This window comes from Petaurus breviceps, unplaced genomic scaffold (genome assembly GCF_028583685.1).
Source record: "Petaurus breviceps papuanus isolate PSGF00001 unplaced genomic scaffold, PetGlider_PUasm1.0 115, whole genome shotgun sequence".
Lineage (NCBI taxonomy): Eukaryota > Metazoa > Chordata > Mammalia > Diprotodontia > Petauridae > Petaurus > Petaurus breviceps.
The window spans coordinates 3,756,574-3,775,677 of NW_027185612.1; the positions used below are offsets into that span (position 1 = coordinate 3,756,574).

Below are 19,104 nucleotides of genomic sequence, written 5' to 3' on the forward strand. Positions count from 1 at the left end.
TTGTTCTAAAAAGCTAATGATCTATAAATAACTATAGCAGCAACCAGATTTTTAAAAAAATATTCAAATACAAACAATTTCATTTTCAAATGACATTATTTGGTATATTCAGCGAGGCTCTCCCCTCTCTTCTTAAAATATTCATGACTTATAGGCATGGGACTTTACATATATTCTACAAGCCTTTGGCACATCTAACTCCTGGAGCAGTTTTTATCACATTTTCACCTATCCTCCCTTATGCCCATCTTTGCCCTGAAGTCACAGAGCTGTAAAATGATTTTATGAAATTCTAACTAGAATTTATCTATAATAATACTTTGAAAAAGATGTTGGCACATAATCTTCAACAATTTTCATAGTATTCTGTTCACAAATACTTCAATTTGAGATAAACTAGGATATCATTAAATGATTTATTGACCTGAAATGCATGTTAAAAATACCTTATAAGAGATATACTGTGCCATATTCTTTAGCAATGTCTACCAATAACACAAAAGTGAAATTTTTAACACTAATTATGTGACATTATTCATCATTTTGAAAGACTAGTTTCAAAATACGTTTTCCCTCAAACTAGGTTTTACATAATTAGTTCTTTCTAATTCAAAAATTTATGAATTGAACAGAGTTTAAAAAAGATTTTAACCACTAAATAGAATCACCAACATAAAGGAATTCACCTATAGAGTCACCAATAAAGAACTTAAATGAACTATCAAAAAAATGAGTCCCTTTAAAGAATTAGAATGGTAATACTGCTTGATTTTCTGTAATTTCAAAAATTATGAATGTGTTCAAAGAGTTTAAAAATAAAATTATGACCTGTTATCTAAAATTAGATTAAGTACAGCAAAAACTTCAAAGTAGATAAATTCCATCTTTCTTTGTTCACAACTTCACAGGAAGAAACTCACACTGTGTACGATTGAACTTTTATCAATTGATTTTGCTAAAAGATGCCTTTATGAGTCGGATTCATAAGAAAAAAAATCATCAGTTTTACCTGTACCAGGTTGGACAATTGGTTCAGAAGTATCCATTTCATCACAAGGTGGTATTGGATCCATATCTCCTAACTGTTTACAATACATGCAGACATACTCTTCTTTTAACTGTGAATCAAATTCAGTATCTGCAGCTTTGTCACATTCAATATGAATCCATCTGGAGCAATTAACATTAAAAATATTTAAGTAAAATTATGCAAATTAAAATAGTCTTAAACATTCAACATATAGATACAAGGAAGAGTACCAAGTAAAAGGGAGTAAAGCAATAGCACAAAAATTTCAAATAAAAATGTTGAAGAGAAATCATAAAAAAGTAGTTATCTTTGACTAAAAAATGTCATTGCTGATGGCATTATGCTATTCGATATCTTTCTTCCTTTCTCAATTTGCCTCATTTCCTTTAATTTCCTTTTTCTTTTTTTTCTAGTTCACATTATTCTTATATATAAATGTTCCTTTCTTTAGAAGCTGCCAGTAGCACTTATGCCACTTAAGCCTAGCAATTCTCAGAGGTAAAAAGGTTGACGGTCCCTAACTCCAACAATATCATCCTTTCTTACCAGAAGGGACTGGGGACCCAAGAGCTAAAGGAGGAGAGGGACGGACATCTGAAAGAATCATTATGTCTGACTCATTTTAAACAATAAATTTGGACTCTTACCTTTTACACATGTGACAATGCAACATGTCTTTCTGCAAGTCTGGTTGGTAGCACTTTCCACAGAAAGGGCAGGCCAGATTATCTTGAGGTTGATAACAACTGTCACATACTAGGCAATTATGGTGCCACTGCGAGCTGGTTCGAGTGCCACATTCTGCACATATTCTGCAGTTCTAAAGATCATAAAGTAAACACAATTGCAGGTATATTTTTAAATGATAGGAGTTATATATTTCTGGCTAACAGGGTAACACTTTACTTCAACCATTGAGTTGAATGAAATGTTTAAAAATAGAAAAAATGTTCCAATTAGTATCTTAGTTATTTAAACAATAAATTTTATTGGAAAAAAAAACTTGATTACACAATTATGAATATAATTTAAAATGAAAAATAATTACTTAAAGCTGTGTTTTCTAAGCTAGAGAATAAGTTTCCCTTTTCTAACAATGAAGACAAAAGTAAAAAGATTCCTACCTCCCCAAGTATACAACTAACTCTTACTCTCTTAAGAAATCAAATTCTATGATCAATCACCACCATAAAAGTTGCCACGGGGGGGGGGGGGGGGGGGGGGGATTGGAGGGAGGAAGGTAGGGCAATCAGGGTTAAGTGACTTGCAGAAGGTGAAATGGCTAGTTTTGTGTTAAGTGTCTGAGGCCAGATTTGAACACAGGTCCTCCTGACTCCAGGGCCGGCACTCTATTCACTGCTACCACCTAGCCACACCCCCACATCTTTTTTTTTTTTTTTTTGGGGGGGGGGGGGGGGCTTTTTGCAGGAGGGAACACAGGGCAACTGGGGTTAAATGACTTGCCCGAGGTCACACGGCTAGTAAGTGTTAAATGGTCTGAGGCCAAATTTGAACTCAAGTCCTCCTGACTCCAGGACCAGCACTCTATTCACTGCACCACCTAGCCATACCCCACACCCACATCATTTTTTAAGACGAAAAGATATCTATGCTATACTTATTAAAAGGTTTAGCATATCAGTTATGTAACAATCACAATCATCAAAAGAATAGCATACAAAAAAAGGTCAAAATGTGTGTATGTTTTGTTTTTTGATGCACAGTTACGGCTTTTGTAAGCAATGTCAAAGGATACTTATGCCTCCTGTAACTGAAAAGAAGTTATTCACAATAATGAGTTATTCAAAATGAGTTATTCAAAAATGAGTTATTCACAATAACAACAAAAACAAAACAGATTTTTTTTCTCCCAGTGTGGAGTTCCTTATCTCTAGGAAACCACTGAGAAAATTCTGAGAGTGGCTGATATGAACAATATGACTAATCATTTATTCATAGCAGATGTACAAACATACACACACACACACACACACACACACCTATATGTATCAACTATCCACCATCACATTTTCCTCAGTATTTAAGCAACAACAGAGGTAGAGACTGGAATAAGCTGCTACCAACAGAAACATCATCACCTTCAAGAAATAGGATTGTAAAATTTTTGTCTCCTCATCCATTCTAACATCTGAGCCCCATAAGTCTGTCTTAGTTCTCCCTCCCTTCCACAGTACAAAAAAGTCAAGGTTCAGCCCAGGAAACGACCTTTCTTTAAAAAAATAAACCCTTTAAAAAAAAATAAACTGGGTCACACTAGATGTGAAAAGAGTTTTGCCCTAAAAGAACTCATAGGTCCTTTAGATATCTCTGGTTTATTTCACAGAAAACTTAGATTCTACTCTACTAGACTGTAAACTTGGTGAGAATAAGAACTTGGAAACTTCTCTTTTTATCTTACTCTCCCCCAGTAGCTTATAAGGAGCTCTCAATGAATATATATTTAGTGAATGGATTTGAGTAAAATCCCACCCATTCAATTTCACTCAAGAAACTGGACTTCTAATCTTGACATTGCTAATAACTGCTCCAGTGACCTTGGACAAGTCAATTAACATCTGTATTCTTCAATTTCCTCCTTGGAAAATAAAGTGACTTTGAAACTGATCTATAAGGATCCAAACAGTTGTAAAATTCTTGTATCTTTCCCATAAAAGTACATCATTCAATCACAACAAACTGGTTTCCACACTAATATTCGAGATGAAAATTCAGTAGCAGTGCATATTGTTAATGATAATTGTCATTAACACTTGAAAAAATTATTTGTTGAGATTTTTCTGTATACTTGATGTCAGTGAAAATGTCAAAAGTTTTAGCATCACTTACTATTTTTTAGTATATGCTTTCAGCATTTTTGGTGATAAATACCAATAAAGACATTCTATCTTTTTTTTCCCAAGCAACTGGGGTTAAGTAACTTGCTCAAAGTTACATGGCCAGTTATTTCTGAGTGTGGTGCTAAGTATCTGAGCCCGGATTTGATCCCCAGGTCATCCCAACACTGTGGCCGGTGCTCTTACTCGCTGAGCCACCCGGCCACCCCAACACATTCCATGTTTAAAAGGTAGAAAAATATGTACAAAAAACTTACAAAATCTATTTTCCTTGATATGGTAGGAGAAAAACCCTGCCCCATACTAAGGAAAGTATTAGCCTGCAGAGTTCAGAATTAGGATTTCAGCTAAACAATATCGGTAGAAAGTATAAAAAATTTTTGGTTCAGAAAAAGGAGGAGACTATTAGAAATAAAGAGAAGAAAAAGAAACAAGTAGAGAAATTAAGCTGCTAAATATCCAGGAATGATCTAAAATTAAAGGCACTATAATCAAAGATTAAAGATGAGAAAGAAGGCTAAAAGGGACTACGAGGCAAAACAATCAGAATGAGAATCAAGGGTAAATTAAGTAGAAAGGTATGCTTTTGTAGTGTTACCTAAATATGGACTTTACATATTAGAATATTCTAACTTTAATTTTTGTGAGCAATAGAATTTTAAGTTTTGGTTAGAAAACAGTTTCTTTAATCCAAATTTAATTCACAAATGAACTTTTTTTGTCTTCAAAATAGAAGAGACCAACAAAAATTTATTTAAATAAGAAATATAACCTACTTTGCATTTCCAGCCATTTGTTGGTACTGAATCCATGACTGGTTGAAGACAAAAAGTGTGATACCCTTTGTCGCATGTATCACATACCAGCATCTTGCTGTCTTCTCCAGAGTGCCTATAAAAATAAGTTAGCACTAATGACACAAAACAACATTAGAAGTTTTTAGTATAGTAATAAAGTAATAGTAAAGAATGTATTTTCTGTTAAGATGTATACCTATTTCTAAGTTCAAAATTCATCTTGTACAGGATATGAATTACTTTTGCTCCTAGCTTCTGTTTTTGGAGTTATGAAAATAAATGAGGGAAGCCATTTGGGAAAGGGCATGTTGAGCACTTTTCCCGCTCAGCAGCATCTTCTTCCTCTGTTCCATGTCATATAACTGTCCCCACATTTCTAACCACCTGATTTCAGGAATTCATCACTTCTACAACTGTCACCTAATAATTCTCATAACTTTCAGTCTTTTAAATATATCTGTTACACAAATGCCTAAAAAACTGTACTAAAACACATGTTTAAGAACTGTCACTCTAGGGCTCAAAAAAAAAAATCTTCAGTGGCTCCCCCTAGCCACAAAGATAAAATATAAATATGAATGGCTTTTAAAGTCATCCACAATAAGATTCTAACTTACCTTCCCAGAGAGACTGAACATTATTTCTTTTAATATTTTCTAAATTCCAAACAAAAGAGACTACTTGCTGTTCTGAGGAATAATACATTTCATATCCTCTCTCTATTCCTTAATACTTCGCTTGTTTGTTAAAAATCCTTATCTTCCTCTTCTTCCTAGAGGCCTTTCTGTTATCAGAAAAGTTAATCTTTTCTCTCTAAAAAAAAATTTACCTATGATTTATTTATCACTGTACAAGTTGTGACTACAGGAGAATGGGGGTTTCTTGACAATAAGGACTTTAGTTGATTTTCTTCAAAGTCCCAGGGCTAAGTATAGTGCACATGTAAATTGGATTTTAATAAATATTTAACTAAACTGAATCCCTCTGTCTTCCTGATTGTTAACCTCACCCATTCAATCAAATCAGAAAAGGATATGGTATTTATACAAAGGATAAATCTGCTTTGACTAAAATTTATTTGTTTTAATGTACTAATTCTCCTATTCTTATTATCATTTTAAATCTTATCTTTCAATGCTAAATGAAAAGCTCTAGCCTCTATTTAAAGAATTTCAGGTATCAAGTAGGTACAAATGATTGCTACAGGACAGTAAAGAAAATCTTTCCAGTATACTTTACTACATTAATGGATAGTCATACAAGTAAATCTGTTTTATTCATTTTAGGATATTATGGGTATAAAGGAATAAGTCAGGTTCTTTCTCCTCAGACCTCAATTATTCTCTTGAGAGGTGGGAAATGAGGATTAGCCCTGGCAGAAAACAGCTGAAAGGCAATTTCTTTGTAATTTCTGAGCATTCTAGGTTACAACCTTAGGGAATTAGTGACTGTTTTTATATGCCCACTATCTTGGCTGCATCTGGATAGCAGAATGGATGAGTTCTCATCCATTCCCCACAATCTGAACTCAAACTTCTGTCCTATCATGTCCTATACTTGTCCCTCATACTTTCTACAATCCATTCGAATTGCCCAGATTGTTGTTGCTCCCTCACAGTATTCTGGGCCTAGCTCCATGCCTTTCAAAAGAAGATTTCCTGGAGCTAGAAAATACTCCTTCACCTCTGCTTGTTGAAAATGCTAGCTTTCCTCAAAGACCAATGGAAGTACCATTTCCTTCATGAGACCTTTCCTATTGCCCTAGCTATAAGTGTCTGCTGCTCACTACCATCAAAATTATTTTTATGCTTAGTGCACACTTTTATACTTTTTTATACTCAGTGTACACTCTCTCTCTCATTGAAGTTAAGTCACAATAAAAGTTCTATAGTTCACTGCATTTGTGATTTTGGGGGACATCATGTACCCTCTTGGGTTGAGTTCACTCTTACAACAATAGGCCATAGGATACATAATCTTATGACCTGGGATGCACAAGTTCAAATAAATCTGTTACAAACAAATGTATAGGCATCATCTTCTACATATCATATATCCAGAAGCCATGTAAAAAGTACATGTTACTATGGCTAAATACCTTTTCACAGATTAAGTGGAATATGAATTCAGAACTTTCTGACACCAACATGATAAAATTAGGTCATGTTACCTCTCAGTATAAAACTGAGATTTACATCATTTCTGATGGGTAGAGGCAAACCTCTAACTAGTGGTACTAATAAAGCAAAACTACATTAGAAATAAACAAACCAAAAACTATGCAACTCGTTGACTATATTTAGAGTTGCAAACAGAAAACACAATAAAGAATTTTGGAATGGAGGCAGAAGTACTTGGAATTGGATACTTTTGTATTGCAGAAACTCTGAGAGGATACAGTTCTCTAAAATGGGATACCTACAGCCATGAATTTTCTGAGGCCGAGGGGGTAGGAGCACCTCTTTTCCCTTCTTTTCCACTATCCTGCATATAACTTTTTCATCAGCTTGCTATTCAAAACCTGGGACTTCAGGGTGGAGAATATAATCTTTACTCCTCAATAAAATGAGGAACAAACAAAGATATTAAGGGGCAGGGCTCTGACCAATCTCAACTGAACTGTTTTGGACCTTTCTCTTTCTTCTACATTAAAGCTCACATAACATTTTTGTAAAAACTTACCTATAGGTAAAAATAGTTTCCCATATCATATTTTCTTAGAACAGTATATCATATCTAATGAATATGAAAAACTATTTTTACACTCCTACTATATGTATGACATTGCCCTAGACAGAAGATACAAAGATAATACGAAAAACAGTTTCTCTTACTCCCAAATTTCCCTATTTTATAAATATATGAATATTATATATTACTTCCAACCTCATCTCCAAGAAGAATGCTCTTTAAGGGCAGTAAATGTCACCTTTTCCTCTTGGAATCACTAGTATATAGCACAAGACTTTGCCCAAAGGTACTTAATATGGTTCTTAGTATGGGTGCTATATAAGAATACAGATTCAGAGCCTTAAGGAAATTTTAGAGGCCTTCCTCATTTTAATAGATAATGAAATTGAGACATAGATAATTGAAGTTTACTTAGACTACAGAGTCACATAACTAGGATGTGTTTGAGGTAGTATTTGAACTCACAAGTCCCTAACTCTAGGTCTACCACATTACCTCAAGAAAGAAAGAAACATACGATGTCTACTGATTCAATATTTAAACTTAAGCTAAGCCAGCTCCATAAACCAAGCATTTCACTCTCCAGTTTTCCAAAGCCTAGATTCATGAGATCATAATTGAGTAGCAGAGACAAGTTGACAAGATATCCTTAGGTTAGAGATATAGACATTTTCAATAGATTTTAAGGATAGCTTCTTAACCTGCCCAATTTTTTCCCTTACTTACTAAAGGCATAGGAATAAAGTCAGGAGCCACAAATATTTTTAAGTCTCTTTTTAATCTCACATAGGGCTTTAAATGTAGGAGGAGGTTGAATGCAATTATGCTGCGAATAATAAAAAATCTCCTGCATATTTACTGGCAAAAACTGTCCAAATTAGACATTCATTTCAGTTCACATATAAATATCCTTACCAAAGTCATAGGGCTGAGAAGGTGTAAAAAAAAAAAAAGGGGGGGAGTAGATTTAACATGGACAGGAAAATTGCTTAAAAAAAAAAATAGTTTCATCAGATTACTTTTTGAACAAATTAAGTGACATAAAAATTTTGATAAACCACAGTTGTAAGAAGGATGCCATAACAGGATCTTGATATCAACAAAATACCATCTTTATTTCACTTAATAAATTCCTTAGCAATCATGTCTTGGTATCACTACAGGAAACCAAGAAATTTTGTGACAATAATTTGGTATTGCAAACATGCCTCTCTACTAGGACAGAAACAAACTGAAAGGAATATGTCAAGATCAGAGGTATGAAACATATGGCTCACAGGCTGCATGTGGCCTATAACTCTCCTGAGTACAGCTTAAATTGGATTAAATCTTAATTGGAAAATATTTAAAATAAGTAAAAATACAAAAAAATAAATAAACATTACATTTTAAAAATAAGTCAACATGGAGCCAGCAAGGATCCTTATGTATGGATTGCAAGCTCTATTTTTGAGTTTGACAAAATTGTTCTAGATATTTATTATAAGAAATTATTTCTTAGTAGAAAGACAGTTTAACAATTTCTTCTGGAAATTTAGCCAAAAATTAGTCTATTTTCCTGGGATGATCACAACCGGATAAAATAAGCATATAATGTTAAACCAGGATATACTGGTTTATGGGACAAAAACTTTAACAACATTACTAAACAATAGCTAAAGGAACAAAGAATTGGTAACTCAGTCCATATGGTGAAAACCTAGATTTGTTTTCAAACTTTCCATAAAAAAAGATTTAGTGGGGGAGGGAATATTGTATCTAAGGGACTAGGTTCAAATTGTGCTTCTACAACTATCTACATGAGCTTGAACAATCATTTTATATTTCTGGGCTTCATTTTTTTTTTTTAAGCAATTGGGGTTAAATAACTTGCTCAAGGTTACACGGCCAGTTATTTCTGGGTGTGGTGCTAAGTATCTGAGCCCGGATTCGATCCCCAAGTCATCCCGACACTGGGGCTGGTGCTCTTACTCACTGAGCCACCTGGCTGCCCCTTGGGCTTCATTTTCTTCAAAATGTATAAAATGATAGAATTAATCTAAATGATATTGAATGTTTCTCCAAGGTCTAGAGATCTATGATTAGACTAAGACAGATCTCAACTAGACATACTTACCCACATCAAGGTATTAATGCTTATTGAATACAATTACCAGTGGGAGAAGTAGAGAAGCAGTGTAAAGCAGTGAAAATTATATTATAATTCATATCAAATAGAAATGATTATTACTAAATTTTGTGTGTGTATATATATATGTATATGTATACACTAAATAAGAATGATGAAAGCACATGTTTTGAACTTAAATTTCTGAGTAATGAAACTCGATTATAGCAGAATTTTCTATACTCTCTCGTGACTCTGACTAAGAAGCAACACCAGTCATCCCAGGTTAGCACTCAGATTGTAAGGGTCCTAACAACAATTGCCTTTTGCCCTTTCTTTGTATCCCCAGCACACAGCACAGTGATTGGCACAAAAAAGTGCTTAATAAATGTTTCTTCATTGATTTTGACTGAGTTAAACGTGGGAACTGAACTTAGGACATTGAGTTCTCCAGTAACATACTCTTGAAAAATTAAGTTCCACTTAAATATATATATAATAAAAATTAGCATGGGCAACAAAATCATTTCTATATCTAGACCGTGAGAGGTCTAGTAATGATAATTTACCAAGTCACAATCTAGGTTACTATCATTTTAAACACAGAAGGACACAGTCTTTTCCTTGTTGATAACCATGTTCCTCAGTTGAAAGCTTTAAAAAGAAAAAGAACATAACAATTACAGAGAACTCAACCAAATGGATTCTTAGATTTATCAGTACCCAAACTTAAGGTAAAACAAAAAGATCAAAAAAGGCAAAGGAGAAAAACAAAAAGGAAAAACATAAAATAAGATCTGGGATCACTTGGCACACCTTCTCCATGTCACTGCTATAATCTAAGAGCTATGAAGAGGAGAGCTGACTTTTTTCTTCTCCCTATGTTCATAAATCAATAGCTTACAATACCCACATTAAATTAGCTAGTCGAATCACCTTTACTCAAGAGGAGTTAACTCACTAATTATTCTTTATTTTACATGATACCATATCTATAGTTAATATGATGCTTTCTAATTAGGTTGCTAGTTGTTTCAGGTTAAATTCAACAAACTGAATATTTACTATTTCCCTAATGCAATGACACGGTATATTAAGCTATGATGCACAGGATATTTAGGTTTGCAAAAACACTTTAGGACTATCTCATTTCATTCTAACATTTAGAATGTATAGTAGTCTTGCCTCTGAAAACTACTGGCTATATGATCCTGGACAAGTTACTTAAGCTCTCAGTGACAAAAGGAACTCTATACAACTATAAGCAGCAAAGAGGGGGCCAAGTTATATGTGTGGCTATTAATGCTCACTTATCCTAACAAAAAAAGCTGAGATTATATGTGATTTGTAATTTTAATAATGTGTCCAACTTTCAGTGCAAATCAGCACCTGCTCTAAAACTAGCAGCCTTAGAAAGATATATTATAAATGATGGAACTAAGATTCAGAAATAAAGGGGATTTGTCCAGGGTCATATGCTATCCATAGCAGCATTCAAGTTATGTCTTCTTAACTAGAAGTCAAGTACTCTACATGTTATACCACAATGCCTTTCTAGAGAAAAGAACAGATAACTAACTTGGATTAAATCTATTTTCAAAGGTCCATTGTGAGAAATTTCCTTTATAAAAGCTCGAAGTGTGTGTATATGTGTATGAGTGTGTGTGTGTTTGTGTGTGTGAGAGAGAGAAAGTAAATCTATTATCTAACAAGGTATCTAAGAGAATAATTTAAAATGTCTTAAATTTGTCTAAATTCTCATATACCAGAAATCACGAGAGAAAAAAAATCTATCATGTTATACATGCAACATGTCATCAATAAACTTTCAGAGAAATAAAAAATCAAATATATATTTATTTATTTTAGAATTTAGGAATACTATTCACAACAAAGAAATTCATTCTTACAAGATTCAGTATGGCTAAAACTACTCAAGTAGGAAGATTTAGGTAAAACATTTTTGTAGTTGATAACTTATCAGTTGAATGGTTTTGTTAAAATGTTCTCAAGAGTGCTACGGCAACTGATATTTTCCAGATTTGATAGGCAAAGAGAAGCTAGTCATAGAAAATAGTAAAATATTCTAAATATATACTATTTAAAACAGATTTCTTAACACGAAAAATAAAAATTTTTATACCACAAGAAAGAATTTAGCATAGTAGAAAAAATAAGTAGCCTTAGAGAGTCCTTAATTCAGGCTCTGTCTAACACACACTAACTGGTCTTGAGCAGATAACTAAACCTCTCAGTACAGGGAACAAGCATTTAAGACTAAGTTTCTACATAGAACAAATCCTGGGGTGAGCCATACTCCTCCTCTTACCCTTCTGAAAAATTTCAATAACACAAGTGATTCTCTACCCCAATTCTGACATCAACCGCTAACTTTTTCCTATTAAAGTAATAATTTAGGACCAACACAAAATAAATTCTTCCTAAAAATTATCACTAATTTTACTGGTTACTCATATTGAAAATTATGACCAAGTCAAGAACCAAGCAAATCAAGATTAGCTTGAAAAGGAAACCAAACAAGTGACATTGTTTTGAATGCTATTACTATATGATATGATAAGCATTCTAATCACTTTTCAAACCATGGAAACTGAAGATAAATGTTCCTCTCTTAAAATGTACCTAGTAATACAGAATGGCATTATGCTAGCAATCATTTTTTTCTAGAAAGCTTAATTTCTTATAATGAGGAAAATATCTCCCTGATATTCCATGTTTTCTCAATGTATTCAACAGGAAGTTTTTGCACTCAATCAATGGGTTAGTAAAAATTTCTACTTACTTGCAGTTCTGGCACACTTTGCAGTCAGGACATTGCCAACCTGCTCTTTTTAATGCTGTGACTGCTATGTCCAAGCACATTCCATGGTAATGCTGGCCACAAGTAGTACAAAAGAACTGATCTCCAAGGTCTCCAGGACTGTCACACACTGAACAGTTTGCTTCTTCTTTTGCTATAATTTAACAGTAAAATAAGGAAGTTGTTTTATGACAATGTAACATTTACCAATGTTAAACAATATTTCTCAAATGTGATATACACCTATGGATATTTAGGAGGCTCCGATTTCTAGTTTTGTTAATAAATTTTATTTTTTGCATTTTTAAAGTTTCTTATCTTCACATCCAAATTCTCTCCCTTTCCCACCCAAAGTTACAAATTTTTTAAATTGAGTACACATGTACACACACATACTCTCTCTCACACACTTTCTCTCCCTCACTCAAAATTTATTCTCACATTTGCCAGTGGGAAGAAGGGTATGAGAACTGGTTTTTTAATTGACTCTTTAGGATTTCCTAAGAAAACCACCAACTCATCTCTTTTTAAGAAGTGAGACTTTTGTTTCTTCCTTTCCTGAAATTGTTTCTTCAATTACTTTTCTTCTTTACTATAGGAAGCATTTCTAGAACAATATAAACAGCAATGGTGATATTGGACACCTCTGCTTCACCTTTAGTCTTCTCAGAAAGGATCCTAGCTTGTTTCTATTAAAAATAATGCTAGGGGCAACTAGGTGGCGCAGTGAATAAAGCACTGGCCCTGGAGTCTGGAGGACCTGGGTTCCGATACCGCCTCAGACACTTAACACACATACACACACACAAAAAAAAGGTAAAACAAAAAGATCTATCAAAAAAGGCAAAGGAGAAAAACAAAAAGGAAAAACATAAAATAAGATCTGGGATCACTTGGCACACCTTCTCCATGTGACCTTGGGCAAGTCACTTAACCCCAATTGCCTGCTCCCCCAAAGAAAATCAAACAAAAAATAATTCTGATTCTTTGTTTTAGATAATTATCCTTAACATTTTAAGGAAATCTCAATTTGTTTCTAGGCATTCTATTGTGGTTTTTAACCAGGAGTAGGTGTCAGTACTTTATCAGGACATTTTTCAACATATATTAAATTATAGCATTTTTATCATTTGTTATTAATATAGTCAATTAAGCTTACAATTTTTCTAATATAAGACAGCCCCTATTATTTCTTTTTATTTTTTGCTCTTTGGAGGGCAATTGGGGTTAAGTGACTTGCCCAAGGTCACACGGCTATTTCATGTGTTGTGTGTCTGAAGCCACATTTCAACTCAGGTCTTCCTCACTCCAGGGCTAGTGCTCTATTCACTATGCTACCTAGCTGTCCCAGTCCCTATATTTCTGATATAAAGCTAGTCTTGTCATAGCATATGATTTTTGTGATATGTTGCTGTTATCAACTTATTAATACGTGACATTTGTTGCTTCAATATTCAGCAGAGAAATTATTTTTTTGATTGTCTCTATTTCTAATCCACCCCATTAAGGGATCAAGGGGGACAGGGAGAGAGAAGTTTTGTAGGGCACTTACCTTTACCTCCCCCCTTCATCCCTAGGCCACCACTGCCAAAGCCTATATAAACTACTGAAACTAATTATTTTTTTATTTAGGAAAATTTATTTGTAAATACATCTAGTCATGAATTTCATTTTCCTTTTGTCAGCTCACTTAGAGCTTTTTCAATTCTTCACACCCCGCCCCCACTTCCCAAGGTAAGGTGATTTGAATATCTTGATAATGGCAATTTAAGCAATTTGTAGTGTTGTAAATATTCATCCCACATATTTAAAATAGTTTTATCATCTAGCACTGGCCTATTGTTAGAGGAAAAGGTCGAATTGGTTTTATTTATTCTTCATTGCAAATTCATCTTTTTCTTTTTTGATACTTATAATTTTGTGGCGGGTTTTTAATATAAGAGGCTAATGGTTTTTGTTCTGTGGGCCCACATGGGGCAGCAACTAGTAAAATCAGTTCCCAGTTTTATTTATCAAGTGTTTTGTTTTTTCTTTGAAGCTTGTTAATCTACCCCTTAATTTTTTAGGATTTATATTGGGTGTCTAATTGGTTAATCTACCTCTTGATTTTTTAGGATTTATAGTGTTGTTTAATTGATTAGAGAAGTTAAATTGTTGGTTTTCTAAGTTGTGGTTTTTTTTAGTTGCATATCCCAGACATTGAAAGAGAAATTTTCTGCTATGTACTGCTTTAACTGCATCCCATAAATGTAAGAATGTTGTCTTATTACTGTCATAATCTGCAATGAAACTATACATTATTTCTACTATTTCTTAGTGGACCTATTTTTTAGGATTAAGTTATTCACTTTCCAATTAGTGACCTTTTACTAAAATCATTTTTATTGCATTATGGTCAGAAAAATACATTATTGATTATGTACATTTTTAATGGATTTAAAGGTCTTTTTTACTCCAATGAATCTTTTTGTGAAAATTCATGCACAGCCAAAATTCTCCAGAACTTTAACATGTCAACTTTTCTAAAATCATCATCTACTTAACATATTTCTTTATTTAATGATTACATTTAGTTAGGTCTGAAAGGGGTAAGTTAAGGAAATTACTATTAAAGTTTTACTGTTTATTTCCTTTTGTAACAACTTTTTTCTTTGGAAATTTAGATGCCAAGGCCTCTTGATGCAAATATGTTCTATGATGGTATTTATTCATTGACAATGGAGCCTTTTGGGAAAATGCAGTTTCCTTGTTTAATTCTTTCACTTAGCTCTATTTTTGCTGCTGTTTTTCGGTAAGGTAAGGACAACAGATTCTACTCCTGTCATTTATTTTAACTCTGTGTATCCTTTTGTTTGTAAGCATGTTTCTTTTAAAAGACATATTGTTAAATTCCAGTTTCTATCAATTGTGCTGCCCTCATCTGTTTCAGAGGTAATTTCTTCACTTTACAGTAATAATTGCTGGGCAGTTTTCTTTCAAGATTTCTTGAAATATAATGTTGAGAATGAATTTTTGCCCATGGCTTTCAAACAGTCAAATGATTCTTCTATTCTCTCTCCTCAAATTGCTTTCTAAATCTGTTGTTTTTTGTCAGGCAGTTTGTATTTTCTACTATTTCAATCTGTTGACTTTGTTTTAATTCCTGAATTTTCACAGAATTATTAGATGCCATCGAACCAATTATCTTTTTGTTTTTTTTAATTAATTTGTTTGTTTCCTTTTAGTTTACAGGATTCAATTCCACAATTCCTTGAGTTTCACATTTTGTCCCCCGCCCTTCCCTCCCCCCCATGGCGGCATATAGGATTTGTAAATACTTTCACATTACATATTAGTCAGGTTATAAAGACGGATTGTATCAGATGGAATGAAAAATGGTAAACAGGACATAAAACCAAACAAGACATGGAAAAAGATTAGGTATTTTGCTTCCACCTGGATATAAACTCAGTTCTTTCTAGTTCTTTCTCTGGATGCACATATTTCTCTCCATCATGAGTCTTTTGGGATTGACTTATATCACTGCATTGCTGAGAAAAGTACAGTCTATTAAAGTTGGTCATCACACATAAGTTGTGTCTGTAATTGTGTGCAAATTTCTCCTGGTTCTACTCTTCTCACTCAGCATCAGAAATTAGCTTTTTAAAGATATTTTCTTTCTAAGGTTTTTTTTTTTAATCTGTATGTTTCTTCCATAGCTCTCTTTTCCCAATTTTCTCTCTAATGGTCTCAAAATTCAATTTTTTTCCTTCCTCTTTTAAAACATTTTTCTTCAAAACTTGAATGGGAATTCCTGGTGGACTTTTGTCCAGTTTGCACTTTTCTTTAAGGCTTTGCTTGTAGATAAAAAAAAGTTCTTATCTTCTTCTTTGTGTCTTAGCTGAGCTTCCCGGAAACCACAGCAGCTCTCTACAGTCAGGTCCTTTTCCTCTCTCATCATTCTTCCACTCTACTTCTTGACTGAATTTTATATTAGGACTGGGCTCTGTGCAAGTCTTAGAGGGAATGCATAGTCTGTGCTTCTGAATTTCTAAGTACTTCTTACTATTTCCACACGTCAGTTTTAAAGCCTGTAACGTTTCAGTACTTTCAAAGGAGTACAGATCTCTTCATTCCACTCCCTGTGTGAGCTCTGAAAGTTCCTGATCAAAGTTCAAGTCTGCTGTGTTCTTCATGGTTGTGTTTTAGTAATCTGCAACTAGACAGTCACTGATAGCTTACTGGGACATTCCAGAGGTTTGGGGACTAAACTAGGAAATCTGCCCTGGTCACTCCACTGCATGCTTACATACTGTGCTAAATACTATTATTAGCTACATTTGTAGATCATCTTCCTTCTTCACTACACAATGAGTGTCTATGTTGGTTCATCATTATGCCTCTTCACCCAGGACTTCTGACTTAGTACTGGGAAAAAGATGACAGAGCATCCAGATGACACCAGTTCTGGAATAAACAGGTAGTTCAGGGATCTCCTTGGAATACTTCCTGCCATGTGCTTACTGTTATGATTCTCTGCTTTAACTCCCTTTCTGTCCTTAAGAACCCGAAAAGCTTCCTACATGAAAAAAAAAAATTTTTCATTGTAGCGATTCCTTTGCTTTCCAGACCAGAATTCCAAGCAGTATGTTTTCTAGGTCATTGTGGAAGAGTATGCTGGATAAGGTAGGCAAAAATGCTTCCTCTCCTTCCACTACCTTGACCCTATTTTGTATATTTTGGGGGTAAATATTTAAACATTTCATTTAAGGTTTCAGGGATGTTTTTTGGCATGCAGCTACTTAAAATGTGGTTGATATTTTTAAACCAATTTGAATTACTTCTCTTACGTCTTCTTATAAAATTATTTAGCTAAAAATTTGCTGGACAAATCTTTCATAAAAAAAACAAACTCCTACTATTTTTTATACGAACTTAATAGTCTGATGAGTTTTTATGGTTAGTCTGAAATTTTACCTCTCGCTTCTTTGTGTTTAAGAACTTCAATTTTAGGCTTTAGAATTTTCTGAATTGTGTATGTAAATTTTTTTTAAGTTACATAATTCTGCGTTGTCTATTAATGATGAAAGTATTTGGCTATACATTTTCACCTACAAACAGCCTTGGTAATATTCTATTAAGTACCAGTATGTTATCATATTGTTATAATAAAATTATTTTTTTTAGAACATCATTTTGGAACTACTCAAACTTCCTTAAATTCCTTACTGATTATAATTTTTTTTACTGTGCTATGGTCAATAAGTGGAATATTTAATATTTTTGCTTTTCTGAAAATACGTTTGAGATTTTTAAGCTTGGGATTACAAGACAATTTTGGTAAAGGTGCCAAGTAAAGCAGAAAAACACACTACACGTGACTGTCATACACCAATAACTGAAAGTCTATCATACCGAAATTTTTTGGAAATTCTTCAATTCTTATTTCTTGTTCATTAACTTTGCCTAGGTTTGAAAAAGTCAAATTAAAGTGTCTAAATATTATCTTTATTATTTACAACAGATGACACAAATGATGAAAACAGGTAAATAAGAATGGTATACTAACAGAAAATGTATGACATGAAGTTGATGGTGGAATCAAAAATTTTAAAGTAGGCCAATAAAGCCATGAAGAACCAATGAATAAAAGTCTATGTAAAAATAGAAAGAATCAAATAATTAGTAATCCTAAAGATGATATAAATAAAGCTTAGTATATGTGTCTGAATTATGATGGAAGTGGGGACTGAATAAGAAAACTTAAAATTGAAACGGCTATTCCATAACATCTAGGATGTCACCATACTGACATACTTGAAATGGAATCACTGGCATCAGGGGATTAGGAAATTCATTATTCCCTCATGGCTTAGCTGCCTATATTATAGTGATCAATACAAATGCAGCTATTACCAAGATTCAGGAAAAGAGGAAAGTTAAATATGAAAATTATGAGTCAAGAGCTACTATAACCTAATTAAAAGAAGGACATGGAAGGCTAGCATATCCTTCCTATGATGAATTATTGGAGAAAAGACATCAGATATATGGACAAAACACTTCACTGAAAATTGAGAGTAGGTTACAATCTTCCACAATTAGTCAGGAAAATAAAGAGAATAGGACATGTATAAAGATAATGAGTTTTTCAAGTTGGAGAGACTCAAAACTATACTGCAAGCCTTTCCAAAGTTAAGTGAGTTTTTCCTTTAGTTGATTTTGTTTTTAATTTGTCAAAAATGATACAAAATAGAAGACTATTCATAAAGCAGATTTGGCTAAGTTTTCACAGCACTATGATTATTCGTCTCTACATACCATTTTCCTAGAAGAGGTCAATAAAATAATTGTTTTTCCAGGTTGGAGACTGAATAGAATTCTGCCAGTTGAAGAAAATAACTATTTCTCCATGCATTTATATGTGTGACTGTTTCATTCCATATCTGGGTCTTTAGCACACTGAGGCAGCTGATTATGTTCAATGCATATTAAAGGTGAATAGTTTCTTAAACAACTGAGAGCAACTGATTAAGCTCACTTGTAGGTGTCCTAGTATTAAGTTATGGTACAATAAAATCAACTATACAAATAGGAATCATCAAAAAATTTCCCTCTGTTGGTGAAGTATAATGTAAAACTCTGATAAAATAAAAATATCATTGCAGATAAAATTAAAATACTTGTTATGGAAATCAGCTTTATTATTGTATCACCCTACTTTGAAGAACTCAAACAAGCGCTACATGGAAAACTGCTTCATCTCAAAAGTTGATACTATCTGATCAAATCAAAGTGGAAAAAAAAGTAAAGCATTATTTTTA

At 33.4% G+C, this 19,104-nt stretch overlaps 1 protein-coding gene across 9 annotated transcripts in view; it reads right to left on the minus strand.

Moving 5' to 3' along the window:
• Positions 1–19,104, minus strand: part of KMT2C (lysine methyltransferase 2C) — a 336,336-nt gene that overhangs the window by 158,508 nt on the left and 158,724 nt on the right. For all 9 annotated transcript variants that reach the window (XM_069084226.1, XM_069084177.1, XM_069084204.1 and 6 more), the window contains 4 exons: positions 12,284–12,455; positions 4,662–4,776; positions 1,678–1,850; positions 1,010–1,170 (listed from right to left, as the gene is read on the minus strand). In XM_069084226.1, the coding sequence (XP_068940327.1) occupies positions 1,010–1,170; positions 1,678–1,850; positions 4,662–4,776; positions 12,284–12,455 (621 nt within the window). The remainder of the gene's footprint in view (positions 1–1,009; positions 1,171–1,677; positions 1,851–4,661; positions 4,777–12,283; positions 12,456–19,104) is intronic.